At 42.7% G+C, this 13,767-nt stretch overlaps 1 protein-coding gene across 1 annotated transcript in view; it reads left to right on the top strand.

Annotated features, from left to right (window-relative positions):
- Positions 1-235: 235 nt before the first annotated feature.
- Positions 236-13,767, top strand: part of Dync1i1 (dynein cytoplasmic 1 intermediate chain 1) — a 215,085-nt gene continuing 201,553 nt past the window's right edge. Inside the window, exons 1-2 of the mRNA XM_055612917.1 lie at positions 236-330; positions 2,386-2,501. Coding sequence (XP_055468892.1) covers positions 236-330; positions 2,386-2,501 — 211 coding nt within the window. The remainder of the gene's footprint in view (positions 331-2,385; positions 2,502-13,767) is intronic.

Below are 13,767 nucleotides of genomic sequence, written 5' to 3' on the forward strand. Positions count from 1 at the left end.
AAAAAAAAAAAAGGCTTTGAAAAGATTTGCCAAAAGATCTTTCACCTATTCAGGCTGGTAAATGACAAAGCAGGGATATGGACCCATTTTCCTTTGGAGTTTCTCAAGTTATATTGCCTGAGTGGTTTGAATAGGTCATAAAGGATTATCAGTTTCTGTACTAGCTTTCACGTGCCTACAGCCTGTTTCCCATAACCCAACGAGATAGGTCTAAAGTAGATGTCCTGTTAGCAAGATGCCCAAAACACCGCCTGCAGGTGTAGTGGTCACTTCACAGTGCCCGGAGATCCCTGGGCCTCACACACGTTGGCGGAAGGTTGACCTGAAACGGTAGTGGTGCATTCCCGGGCCTTGTGGCAATAACTATGCTACCAGGCCTCAGGAACATGTGTTGGGCGGGTAAGCAGAACAGTGAGCCTTGCTGCAAGCAGACATATTGAGTCCTTTCATGTTTTCCCCTTCGTGCATATGAAGGAGAAGCACTTGAGGAAGGAAAATATTCATCTCTAACCCAAGAAGCTTTTAAAATAACACCTTAAGTTTCTTCCTTTCAGACTCTAATCCTTTTACCTGGTGTTATAATTTTTTGTTGCTAGTCAATTGTGTGTGTGCGCTCCTTAAATTTGCTTTAAGGGGTATATGTAGAGCTGGGGTGGGGTTGGGAGAACCAGCCAGGGCCTTTGGTGCATTCTTGTTATTCAGAGCTCCAAGTTTTGGGTCCATGTGAACCAGGCCTACGTGTACCAAGGACTGTGTTTGGGTTTCTTGTATTGGACTGCAGATATACTCAACTAGGCTTGCTCTCTACAGCAGTATTTGTCTGTCTGTTTCCTTATATCTGCTGATTGTACACTTAAATCCCACAGTAACTGTTTTAGAAACCTAAAGAATTTTTGTTTTCTTTGGGATGTTTGAGAAATGTTCGTGGACATTTCTAGCCTTCGTGCACACTCTCTGTCATGTTTTCATTAGTGATAATAACGTGAATACGAAGCCATGGCATTTGCCTGTAGAAGCACAGTAACACCCCTGGACTGTGTTCTTCTTTTTCTTAGCTAGAGAGGAGTTGGAAGTTTGATGAAGTGACGATTATGCCTTTGTCCTCTCACGTGTGTGTCCATCTGGAAAATTTGAAGTATACTAGAATATCACAATACCACTGATAAATCTGTATCTTAAAAATAAAGCTCAAGAAACCATTCTAAGGTGTATATATCTGAAAATTGTATGCATTCATGCATATAAAATATATGTGGTTTATGCATAGCATATAAATGGTGCCTATGTATTATCAACAAGAATCATGACAGAGGTACCATTATCTCTGTTCCCGGATGAGGAAGCTGAGACACGGAGGGCTGGATATACACATTCAGATAGTGAGTTCGGGGCTGTGCTGTGCTTTCCCGTGGACAATGCTGCCTCTCTGGCTGGCTGTTTTCTGAATAGCCATCTGGAGGACCAGATTTTTGGAGTGTCTCATGTTCACCGTTAAGAACCGTAGGTAGGAATTTGGCTTAGGGAAGCATTGGATCAGAACTCAGGTCAATAATAGCATATTATTGAGCATATTTATGAGGTCAATAGTGTTTTAAGGTGGGTTCCACCAGTTATAAATTGTATGCTTTTGAGCACCAGAGCTGAATTTTTTCTTGTATAAAACATATATGATGACAGCCCACTCTTCACAGACATGTCTTGAAGACAGATGACATAGTGGGTGTAGAGACATCTGGAAACATTTGAATTGTTACATAAATATTCAAATATGATTACTTATGTGGTCACAGTTAGTTTGGGACTACTAAGCCGAGATTCTATTAGTCTATGCCCTCTGTTCTTTTCATTCATTTGTGCTATCTTAGTGTGCCTTACAAACACATTCATTCATTGATTCATTCACAAACACATCATTTGATCACTCTCCTTCTGGATAAATGAGACCTGTTGCATTCTGCCTTGGAATAGGATTCTCGCCATTGCTACCTTCATAAACAGTGTGTTACTCCAATGAGGAATCCCTTTTATTCAAACTTGAAAATTCTTCAATTCTCCAACCCCAAGAAATTAGAATTTACATTGCAAAGAAAAACTTTCAAGGCATGCTAGCCAGGAATCATCATGGATACTCAGAGAGTAGCCATCTCACCTGAATTGGAGCAAGACTTCAGTTTAGAGATAGGAAAATGGAAGGGCCATTGTGAGAGAATTAAATGACATCACATATCCAGTTAGGGCCATATTCCCACCCCAGAGCCATGAGCCTGACACTGTACTGAGACTCTGAGAGCGTCTGGCTTTGTTTATTCTTGTGCTTACAGAACTGACAGGTCTTTTGAAATAGACACATTGCCTCCCTAAGTGTTTGCCCTTTGCTATTTACAGGAGAAGACTGCACAAGCTGGGCGTGTCAAAGGTGACCCAGGTGGATTTCCTGCCTAGGGAAGTAGTGTCCTACTCCAAGGAGACACAGACTCCCCTCGCCACTCACCAGTCTGAAGGTAAACGGCGGCTTTTGTTTTCTTTACATGCTTTGTCTGCAGAAACTGCCAGGGAATAAGACTTTTTCTGCTGACCTCATATCCCCGAGGTCTTCATGGGATATAAACAGAGTGACATCTTGAAAGCCAAAGATGTCTTTGGCTCCAATCTAGAAGGTTCTGTTGAGGGAATTCTTTCCTATTCCTCCTGGAGACCCACGAACTTTTAAGTATAACCTTTGTGTTAGTTTCTGTGCTTACATGCGGAGGGTGGAAACCATCAAAGTAATGAATAGATATGTTCATGGTACACACACACAAACATATGAATAAAAATAAAAAACTTAAAAAATAAATTCACTAAACTGGGACACAGATGTTTCCAATCATTTACACCAAAGGCTAATTTTCTCCCTTTAATGGCCTGGTTGAACAGGCATGAAGGAGACCTTACCTGGCTAGATAGCCTAAAGTTTTGGACCTAATGCTTTAAATAAGACCTTTGCTGGGCCCTGATTTTCTGAGTGGTTCACATAAAAAAAATAAACCACAGGTTAACAATACTCTCCATGCACTTTCTATGTAGATGTGTGGGAATGGAACTGTATATTATCTTTTTCGCATACCAGAAAATATCAAGTGGAAATTTTGTATGTAAATCTCAGAGAATTATTAAAAGTCAATGTGATGGTTAGTCATGACTTTCAATTTGCTGGGATTACTATAAGCCCCTGGGTATAGTTGAGGGATTGTCTAGATTTGCTTCGTTGAGGTAGGAAGAACTACTGTATATGCCAATGGTACTGTTACGTGGATTGAGGTCTTGAGCCGAATTAAAAGGAAAAAGGGACCCAAGCAACAGCATTCTCAGGCCTTTGCTTGCACCAGCTGCCTCCAGCCTCAGCTCCCATAACCCCTCTGCCACGGTGGACTGTGTTCCCCAACTGCAATCCAAAATAAACCCTTCCTTATGTGGCTTCTTGTCAGGCATTTTTTTTTTATCACAGTAACAGGACAAGGAACTAACGCAGACAACAGTAGGAAGAGGTAAAGCTGATAAATCGGAATGTGCTGGGAGGGCGGGCGAGGCTGCTTGCTGCCAGAGTGCAGACAAGGAGCCGGGGGAGAGCTCTCAACATCGTGAGAGACAAGCGGACAAGCAAGCATATCACACTGGAGTCAAATTGTATGGAAGTCGGAGAGATGCGCGTTCAGAAAACGGGGCGAGTTGGGTGACGTAAAAGGGACTCTGCTGGCACAGCAAAGCAAATGGCCTCTTTACGTCGTTCATTTCCGACGTGATACGGAGGATGCTGGGATTTTGAGTTCATTCTTCCTGTGCAGTAAAATATTGAGCGGAATCCTAGATGATTAAATGCGTTCGCCTTTCAGACTTGGTCTGTAACAGACATAAACCAGTGCAGCTTGGGTCTGTGGTAGCCACAGGGATTTTCAATTTGGATTTTCCACACAACGTCAAAGACAAAATGAAATCTTGTGCCATGGAGCTCGGGCCTGACGACCTTGTGGAGAGCGTTCCTCAGTGATACTGTTGTGAGCACAGGTCTTTGATAGTGGAGCCCTTTGGGCCGTGTGATAAAACAATCACATTTTAGACGCAAACAAGTAGCACCCTCTGGTGGTGAAACTTTAAACAAACTAACCACCAAATTAAGACCTGAATATTAACTTGGCAGAAAACGGCCTGCTAGAAAAGCCTTCAGGACTCCTGTCCTTGGGCCTTCAGACGGAGCAGGAAGATCATTAAAAACCAACCTCACTACCTAGCCAAAACATTTGTTTGAGTTAATTTGCTGCCAGAGGCATTTGCAGAACTGTAGCTAGAGATATGTTTATTTAGCCTCAGATGTGACCCATAACAAAAAATGATACAATTGAAATAGGAGGAGTGAATTATTTTTTAAGAACGTGTATACTTAAGATATTGGAAACGGTACAGAAATATTTACAAGGGGAGATAAATTAAGGATGAAAAGGCATCAACTCTAAACTTCTAAACAGGAATACATCAAAAGGAAAAGCCTGTAGAGTTCATTTTATTACTGCAAAGAGAGGTTGGGAGCCCTCATTATGTTGTGCTCCAAGCAGCAGGAAAGGAGGAATTTATTTCTTAGCAATTGGCAGAAGTTCTTTCTATTTTCTTAACAAGACCCATAGAGCTTTCTTGTGGTAATGGTTCAAATTCCACAATACAGAGTTGAACCCAAAGCCTGCTACTAGAGCCTACAGGAGCTCGTGGTATTAAAGTAACGGTCAGTGAGAATAAAGAAGAAAGCCTTCTTTATTGTCATCCAACCACAGACGTTGGACCCTTGACCCTCGGCTGCCTGGCTGTTGAGGGGACCCAGGGCTCGCCTTTCACCTGCTGGGTGAGGTGACAGGAAGGAGGAGCAGAAGGTCCTTCCAAATGGAGACTCGGGTTGTTGCCCAATGTAGTGTTGGAGCCAGTGCGATGCTGTCATGACAAGGGCAGCCTTGCAGGGTCAGGGACCAAGTAACCGCTGAGCTTTGCAGCACCGTGAGTCCCTCAGACGGAGAGCATTCGCGATTCTTGTGTGTATAAATCCCACACAAGGGCTTTATTAACCGTAATATATAAAGGCTGGTTTTTCAAACTCATTGTTTGAAGGCAGAAAATTAATGAAGCTAAAACTAGCAACTTCAGAGCACTGGTATGCCCTGCCCCACCTGAAGTTCTCATGCGCTCACCCTCCTACACAGACATATTGTACTTAGAGAAACAGAGGGGAAGTAGTTCGGGCTTGCTGGAGCCGAAGCCTCCTTCCTCCACCACGGACCCTAATGGGCATTCTCACAGTGCATTAGCTTTCCACATAATGATCTGTTGTGAGAAATGCTACAAAACAACTTAAAGTTGCAAGATTTAGGTATCAAATCTCCATCACTGCAATTCTAACAAGTAGCTGAAGCCTTCCTCATCTGGTTAGGTCATTAGTCACCGGGAAAGGAGAATGGAGGACTCTGATCAGGGGCAGGCTATCTCTACCCTCACACATTTTAAACATATGCTTTTTATTTCCAAGTAAGGAAAGAATATGAATATATATATATATATATATATATATATATATAATTTCCCTGTCAAATTGCCTCTGCTTTGCATGTTATTATTTCCCTGCCTGTCCATGAGGTCGGAAATCAATCCCGTGTGGGTTTATTACAAAAGGCACCATGCAGCTGGCTGATGCTGATTCTTCCAGAGTGCTCTGGAGGCCCCAGATTCTGCATGGCCCCTGGGATAGTGGGGTAGTGATGTCAGCCAAACTGGACAAAGAAAGACCCGTCTGCATCCTGTTGGTAGTTTGGAAGGTTCTCTGTACTTCCTCTTCATGGTATCTGATACATGGGAACTTGGGCCGGATCTTGGCCACCTCCTATCTTCACTTCCCTCCTGTCTCTGATTTCTTAATGAAGACTCCCAGACACTTTCCAGCACCCCTGAGGGCTTGTACTCCTATGCACATGCTCATATCATACTCTTTTTTTGGGATGCCATCTCTTTCATGTGCCTTGGGTCAGGAGTGTACCCCAGGGTCAGTCCCTTGGCGATTCCTTACTCTTACCATGGTCAAAGTCTCGTTCCTCCTTACTATGCTGTATTGATTCTCCACACGCTTCTCCTAGGCTGTGACCTCCCTATGAGCAGGGTGGGTGTGCTTTACTCACTTTGTGCCTCACACAATGCCCGCTTCAAAGAACTCACTCACTAGACAGGAAGGCAAGCGAGATGCACAAGATGATACTGGAGGCTGAAGAAGCAGGAAATGGGAATCCTTGTGTCTTCTGGAATGAGGAGGGCCGTACATGTAAAATTTGTAAGGTATTGACAGAGATGCTATAGAAATAAGATCTGTCTTTTTAAGGGAGTTTAATGTTTCTCTTTCAACCATGCTTCCATTTCTGTCCGCACATGGACATAGGCATTAGCTGCTCACGGGTGTGATGACAAAATTGAAGAAGAAAATTCCAACAGCAGCCTGGGTTGGTCCAGGATAGAGCAAATCAGCCTGCAAACTTCAATATGGAGAGATGTCTTTAGAGGGCTTGAGAAGAGGGTCTGCAGGGAGGTGCCTAAGGAAGAGAGCAGTTTCACCTTTGTATGCCCAAAAAACTATTTTCTTGGTAGGGAAAAAAAAAATCTCCCTTGACTTCCCATGCTCTCCAGGGTACACTCACCACAGAAGCTACAAACAAACCAAATGGTTGTTGTCTGGAAAGTCAAATACTCTGGTCTGATACTGTCCAGTGAAATCAGAAGGTGCCTCTGATATTTTTAATAGTATATTTTGGTTAATTATGTCACTTTAAGATACTCAAATCTCAAAATGTAGTCAGTGTGAAATTATCAATGAGACATCACTCTTGTTCTTTGTTCATAAAACAAGTCTTCAAATGGCGGTTTGTACTGTACACTGGCAGCATATCCCAATTCAGAATCATTTTCATTAGGAATACTTATTGGCAGATTTCATTAACTTACGATCAGAAAAGAGATCCATGTGCCACTGTTTTCCAAACATTTTCAGACTTTTCCAAGTAACAGAATCTAATGCCCATTTTTTAAATCTAAGCCTAAGTTAATTACAGTGAAATAAAAGCACACTGACTCCATTGCACACTAATCCTCCCAGGCGGGGTTGTAGGGTTAGTGGCTCTTGTGTTGGACAGCCCAGGTCTCAGTTCAGAAACTGAGACCCAAAATACTCATGTGTGCTTCCCTCCGCCATCACTGCAGAGAAGGACCACAGTGAGAGGCTTCCCCAACATAGGGATGCTTCTGGAAGGTTGTGTGATGGATTTCCTTTCTTTTGAGAGATCAGCCATATCAGGCAGGGTTAGATGATTGAACCAAAGCAAGGTTGTACCCAGAAGAGTAACTCAAATAGGTTCCCAAATAAGCCTCATCTTCATATGAGAGAGGCGTCCCTGGGAAGCTTCTGGGTGTCCTTTTTTTCATTCTGAGTTGATTCATTTGGACATGCATCTCCTTCACCCTGTCAAATGGAGCATCTAAACTCATGTAGAACATTGTTGGTTATCTTGGCCTCTGTGGCTTCTTCTTCCTTCTCTGAATCCATGAGTGATAGTAGTTAGGATGGAGAGTTACCAACAGATTAGTTATATCACCTCTTTCTTCTGATCTCAAAAGTATACTCAGATTTTAAAATATTGCTCAATAAGGTCATTTTCCAAAGAATACAAAGGGAAATAATTCCTTTGGAATCTGACATTTGAAATCAAGCAGTTCTTGTACCCATTTCCCAAATGAAAGCCAGTCTTTAAACACCTCACAATTACTTGGGAGAAAAAAAAAACGTAGTAGATAACCTTTACTCAAGCATCATGACTGGCTCCCCAAACCACTGGACTCTTGTCTTTGAACTTATTACTTAAAAGAACAGCCAAGTGTTTATTGATAAGTCATGAAGACATCTGGGTAAAAATTAAACGTCACTACTAAGATGACATGTATGAATTTTATTTTTATCTCTGATCCTTAGAAAATGGCTACTATTAAGGGTTGTTGATGCATTTTATTTTACATTCCTCATGGTTCCATTTTGATACATGTTACCAATATTGATGTTCTTTAAGTATAGACAAACTGTAGAGTCCCGTGTTAACAAATGTCAAGGATTGACAAATCCTCCTAAAGTAGCAAATAACTATATTTTCAAACTTTTCCCCCATTTTCTCTTTGCATGTGTCTTAACTGAGTAATGACAGTATCATGGTGCCCAGGTCTGTGAGCATGAAGCCCCATGTTCAGGATAAGATGGTCAGATGGTAGGGCAACATAGATCAAAAGGAGAGCACAAACCTTTCGCTGTGGAGCAGGGCCCAGTATACCAGGTGGGCAGAATATGCCCAAGCTTACACCTTCCCATCTCTGTTCCATTTGTTGTTATGTCCTGATTGTTATTTTGGCTTTCTTGTAACCCGGTGTCACTGATGGTTTAGCAGCTTTTAATCACAAACCCACAGAATTTAAACTTCTATTTGTTTGGAGAAAACATTTTTATAGATATTTATGAAAACCAGAGGAAGTCCCTGAACCCATGCCTTGAGCCAAAATGGCGGGTTGAGCTTGTCCCCTGCTCCTTGAGCTTATCCAGCTCCACTAGAAGAAATAGATCCTTTAAAACAATGCCTTTAAAACCTTCACCCCACCCACACTGCTCTACAGCCGTGACATGATCCCTGTGAATCTTTCTCACCAGTGGCTACTTCACTAAAGGTCTGCACAGAGGAGCAGTTATTCGGCCGCTTGTTACCACGGACGACCAAGTCACCCTTGTGAACTCTGAGGTTTTCGTCTTTGAAACAAGCAAGGGCACATCACTCACGCCAGTTCCCCAGATAGCACTATTCAGATACCAGCCTTCAAAGTCCTGTCTGGGTTTATGGTTGCCAGAATAGAAATGAAGTCTGCTTCAGTTGAACAGAAAATAATCTTTGGCAGAAGATATGAGACGCTTTACAGAACTGATATAAATGCTGAAGGATTTTGGTTGGAAATAGATGGGAAACGAAGCAGCAGCTGCCAGTGGACAGGATGTTCTTAAAATTCAAATACTGAAGCCCTAAGAGACCAGGGGATTTAGGAAAAAAAAAATAATATCGGTCTAAAAGAAGTTAAAGTGGTGGGACCCTGTCTCTAATCTGATAAGTGACCTTATGAAAAGAAAAGGCACAGGCATCTCTTCCTTTCCTTGGGCAGCACCCCAAGAGAAGGCCATTTGAGGGCACGGTGGGGGAGCGGGAAAAGAGCCACACCCAGCATCTAAGTTGACCAGCGACTTGAACTTGGTCTTCCCAGACTCCGTGAACAGGCAGGAGCTGTTTTAGCCATCCAGCCCGTGATGCTTTGCCATGACAGTCTGGGCAGACTGACCTCAGCTGAAAGAGCCAGGACAGCTAGTGAACCTGCCTGGTTAGAAGCTCTGACTTTCCTCACACAGTACCTTCACCTTTGTGCTCAGAATTTAAACTCTGTAGTCACCGCGGCCTTGTGAGCTGCTCGCTTCCCCTGTTCTTCTCTGGTGCCGCCTTGAGATGTCAAGAGCCATCTGGAAGCCCATAAGGCAGGCCTGAGTTACAAGTCCCATGTTAGCAGTGAGGGGCAAATAAATGCAGGGAAGGACCCCACACGGTGTCCGCCCCACATTCAGCTTCCACAATGTCTGGGCAGGCTGTGAGTCCACTTTGATCTACTGCAAAGCTCCTCTCCAAAACAGGGCATTTGGATGCTGGATAGCAAAAAATACATACTGAAAAAAAAAAATTCTCGGTGGTGTAAGAAAAAAAAAAAGGTGACCAGCAAAATAATATTTATTATGTGTGCAGTACTCTCATATACATTACGGGACAAGAGTGTCGGTGTAGATTTTACTCACCTTATAAATCAAGAGTGTAGACAGAAGTCGGGTCCTTTGTTTTGTCTGCAGCTGTCTCTAGTACTACTGGTTATGGAAGGAAATGTATTAAATAAACAACCGTAGTCCACTTAGGTAGTTTCTGTTAGTACACTCCATTCATCTTGGACAGAGATCTTCAGCCTCTGCTAAGGGTCCACTCCTTTCCACTCTCTTCCCTGACTTCAGAGCCTAGTGTAGGGGGAGAGATGTGCGGTGAAAAGGCGATCTTTTTTGGCATGGCTTGTCAGTGGTTCTAAGCAGCATTCTTCGTACATCTCTTGATGACTTGGCCCCTTCCTGGCTTTCACTCTTTCCAGACCTTGATTTGATGCCCTGTCTTCTACACAGCCCCAAACCTAGAAGGCTACCTGCTAGGGCAGTGGCTCTCAACCTTCCTAATGCTATCACCCTTTAAACAGTTCCTTGTGTTGTGGTGATCCACAACCGTAAAATTATTTCATTGCTACTTCATAACTGCAATTTTGCTACTGTTATGAATTATAGTATAAATATCTGATATGCAGGATATCTGATATATGACCCCCCCAAAGGGGTCACGACCCACAGGTTGAGAATTGCTATACTGTAAATTCAAGATGCAGTTTTTAAGAAGGGAGTTGAATTTTATGTTAGTATTCTATTTTCATTCTTCTGTTTAAAATTGTAATCTCCTTACTGGCATTGAGTGCCCTAAAAGGCTCAAAATGAGGATCTCTACATTCAGGCAAATGGAGAAACATACAGATAAATTTCAAACATACCCTCACTCCTCACCAAAATTAAAAAAAAGAATGATTATATATGTGTATATTACATATAATTAAGCACTAATGTACTTATACATAATAATTAAACAGATAGCTGTATATATGAGAAGATAAGATGGCAATAGGGACTATTATAGAAGGTTATAGGTGATTTTGTTTCCAGAAAGTAGTTCACATGCTACTTGACTCAAGAGGCTCTGCAGTGGCCCACTTCTAGCATGGCAACCTGTCATGCCCTGGCCATCTCACACACTGGATAGAAAAATCTCTGGCAGTGGTAGAAACAATGTTTAGCAAATAAAATAATTCAAGAAAAATTATCAAGACTTGATAAGAATGGTAAGAATCTGTGGTCTCGCTCACAGCCGTTCCTTTCCTCTCCGCTCCCAGTTCAGATCTTAGGGAATTTCTGTTCACACAGACAGAGCAAAGAATCCGTTCTCACACTGCCCCACCTCTCCCACCTCCACGCCATTGCAGGGTCATGATATATTCATTGTTTTGTTTTGTTTTTCAAGACAGGGTTTCTCTGTGCAACCTTAGCTGTCCTGGACTTACTCTGTAGACCAGGCTGGCCTCAAACTCAAAGAGATCCAGCTGCCTCTCCTTCCCAAATGCTGAAGCTTCATAGTGTATTCCTGAGAGCAGTGGGATGCTAACATTTCTCATTCTCCCTTTGCCACTGTGGAAGAGGCTGTATTCCGGGCAGGTGTAGCTGTGAGGTGGAAGCCCTCCTCCACAGCCTTGCTGGACAAGTGGGACGGAAGCCTTACCTTGGGTTCACCTTGAGACTATGGAGTCCCCAGTTGCAGTCACACTGGCTTTTCTGGAAACGTGGCTCTGTTTTTTGGCTCCTGAGCAGAAACTGTTGCAGCTCACCACACCACCAACACCATGTTCTTAACATGAAAATCTAATTCAGAGCAAAAGATTCCATTGCCCCATATCCAAAGTCTAGACTCTAGACCCTTGGCTCAGTGATTGTGTTGAAGAAAAAGTGGGCATAAAGGAAGAGAGCAGAGCATCTCTCCTAAAGGGTTTGACTTCATTTGCATCAATAAGGGGTACTGGATAGTAAGCACACCCTCAAAACTGAAGCAGGATATCATGAAAAGAAAATTGGTTAGACATAGAAGCTAGAATAAAGCCAATGGGTGTGATAGAGCCTGCCTTTAATACCCACACTCAGGAGGCAGAGACAGACGTGGTGAGTTCCAGGCCAGTCTGGTCTACATACAGAAACCTTGTCTCAAAAAGCAAAACAAACAAACAAATAAAAAAAAAGCTAAAACATTGGTCAGCTCATTTTCTAGAAAGAACCTGGGAACAAGTCAACTAAGAGGAGATCTCCTGGGGTAATAAAAAATCTTAAAAACTGACCTAGAAAACTTCTCTAAACGAGTCAAAAATTTCTGGAGATGCCTGTGCCCATGGGAAAGCTTTAAAATGATGTACCAAACAGTAGTGGAAATAGACAGCTGATGTGGTCTGTGAAAGAGACCACAAAAAAGATTTCAGAACAAGTGAGCACCTGCAGGGCTCTGAGTCCTTCAAGGAGAACTAGTTGAAGCTAAGAGAGAGAAGGTAGAACAGATTTTATCAAACCCTTCTAACGAGAAACAGAGTGGTTCACAGAACTGCTACATTACCAAACCCAGGTTCCCAACAAGCTTTTGAAGAAACTAGAAAGGCTGACATGGGAGAAGCAGGCAACAGAACTGTTTGTGATAACAACTAGGTGGATTTAGCAAAGGTGTGTGTGTGTGTATGTGTGTGTGTGTGTTTTCACACAACTAAAGGAAATAGTTCTTCTGTATCTCACAGAGGGCTTATATCTAGAATATATAAAGAACTCAAGTTAAAAAGCAACAAATCAAGTAATCCAATTCAAAAAATGGGGTACAGAGCTAACCAGAGAATGCTCAATAGAATATCGAATGGCAGGGAAACACTTAAAGAAATGCTCCACATCCTTAGTCATCAGGGAAATGCAAATCAAAACTACCCTGAGATTTCACCCATCAGAATGGCTAAGATCAAAAACTTAAGTGACAACACATGCTGGAGAGGCTGTGGAGAAAGGGGAACCCTCCTCCACTGCTGGTGGGAATGTAAACTTGTACAACCACTCTGGAAAGCAATCTGGCGCTTTCTCAGACAACTAGCAATAGCGCTTCCTCAAAATCCAGCCATACAACTCCTAGGCATAGATCCAAAAGATGCTCAAGTACACAACAAGGATCTTTGCCCAACCATGTTTGTAGCAGCTTTATTTGTAATAGCCAGGAGCTGGGAACAGCCCAGATGTCCCTCAACTGAAGAATAGATGCAGAAATTGTGGTACATCTACACAATGGAGTATTACTCTGCAATGAAAAATAAGGAAATCATGAAATTTGCAGATAAATGGTGGGACCTGAAAGGATCTTCCTGAGTGAGCTGTCCCAGAAGCAGAAAGACACACATAGCATATACTCACTCATATAAACATGTAATATAGGATAAACCTACTAAAATCTTCACGCCTAAAGAAACTAATCAAGAGAGAGGACCCTGACTAAAATTCTCAATCCCCATCCCAAAAGGCAAAGAGGAAGAACATCAGAAGAAGAAGAAAACAGGAAACAAGCTAGGAACCTGCCACAGAGGGTCTCTGAAAGGCTCTGCCCTGCAGACTATCAAAGCAGATGCTGAGACTTATGGCCAACTGTTGGGCAGTGTGCATGGAATCTTATGTAAGAAGTAGAAATAGTAAGATCTGGAGAGGACAGGAGCTCCACAAGGAGAGCAACAGAACCAGAAAATTTGAACACAGGGGTCTTCCCAGAGACTCATACTCCAACCAAGTGCCATGCATGGAGATAAACTAGAACCCCTGCACAGATGTAGCCCATGGCAGTTCAGTGTCCAATTGGGTTCCATAGTAATAGGAAGAGGGACTGCCTCTGACATAATCTGATTGGCCTGCTCTTTGATCACCTCCCCCTGAGGGGGGAGCAGCCTTACCAGACCACAGAAGATGACAATGCAACCACGCCTGATGGGATCTTATAGACTAAG

Source organism: Psammomys obesus, unplaced genomic scaffold (assembly GCF_907164565.1).
Source record: "Psammomys obesus unplaced genomic scaffold, mPsaObe1.curated_primary_1811, whole genome shotgun sequence".
Classification (NCBI taxonomy): domain Eukaryota; kingdom Metazoa; phylum Chordata; class Mammalia; order Rodentia; family Muridae; genus Psammomys; species Psammomys obesus.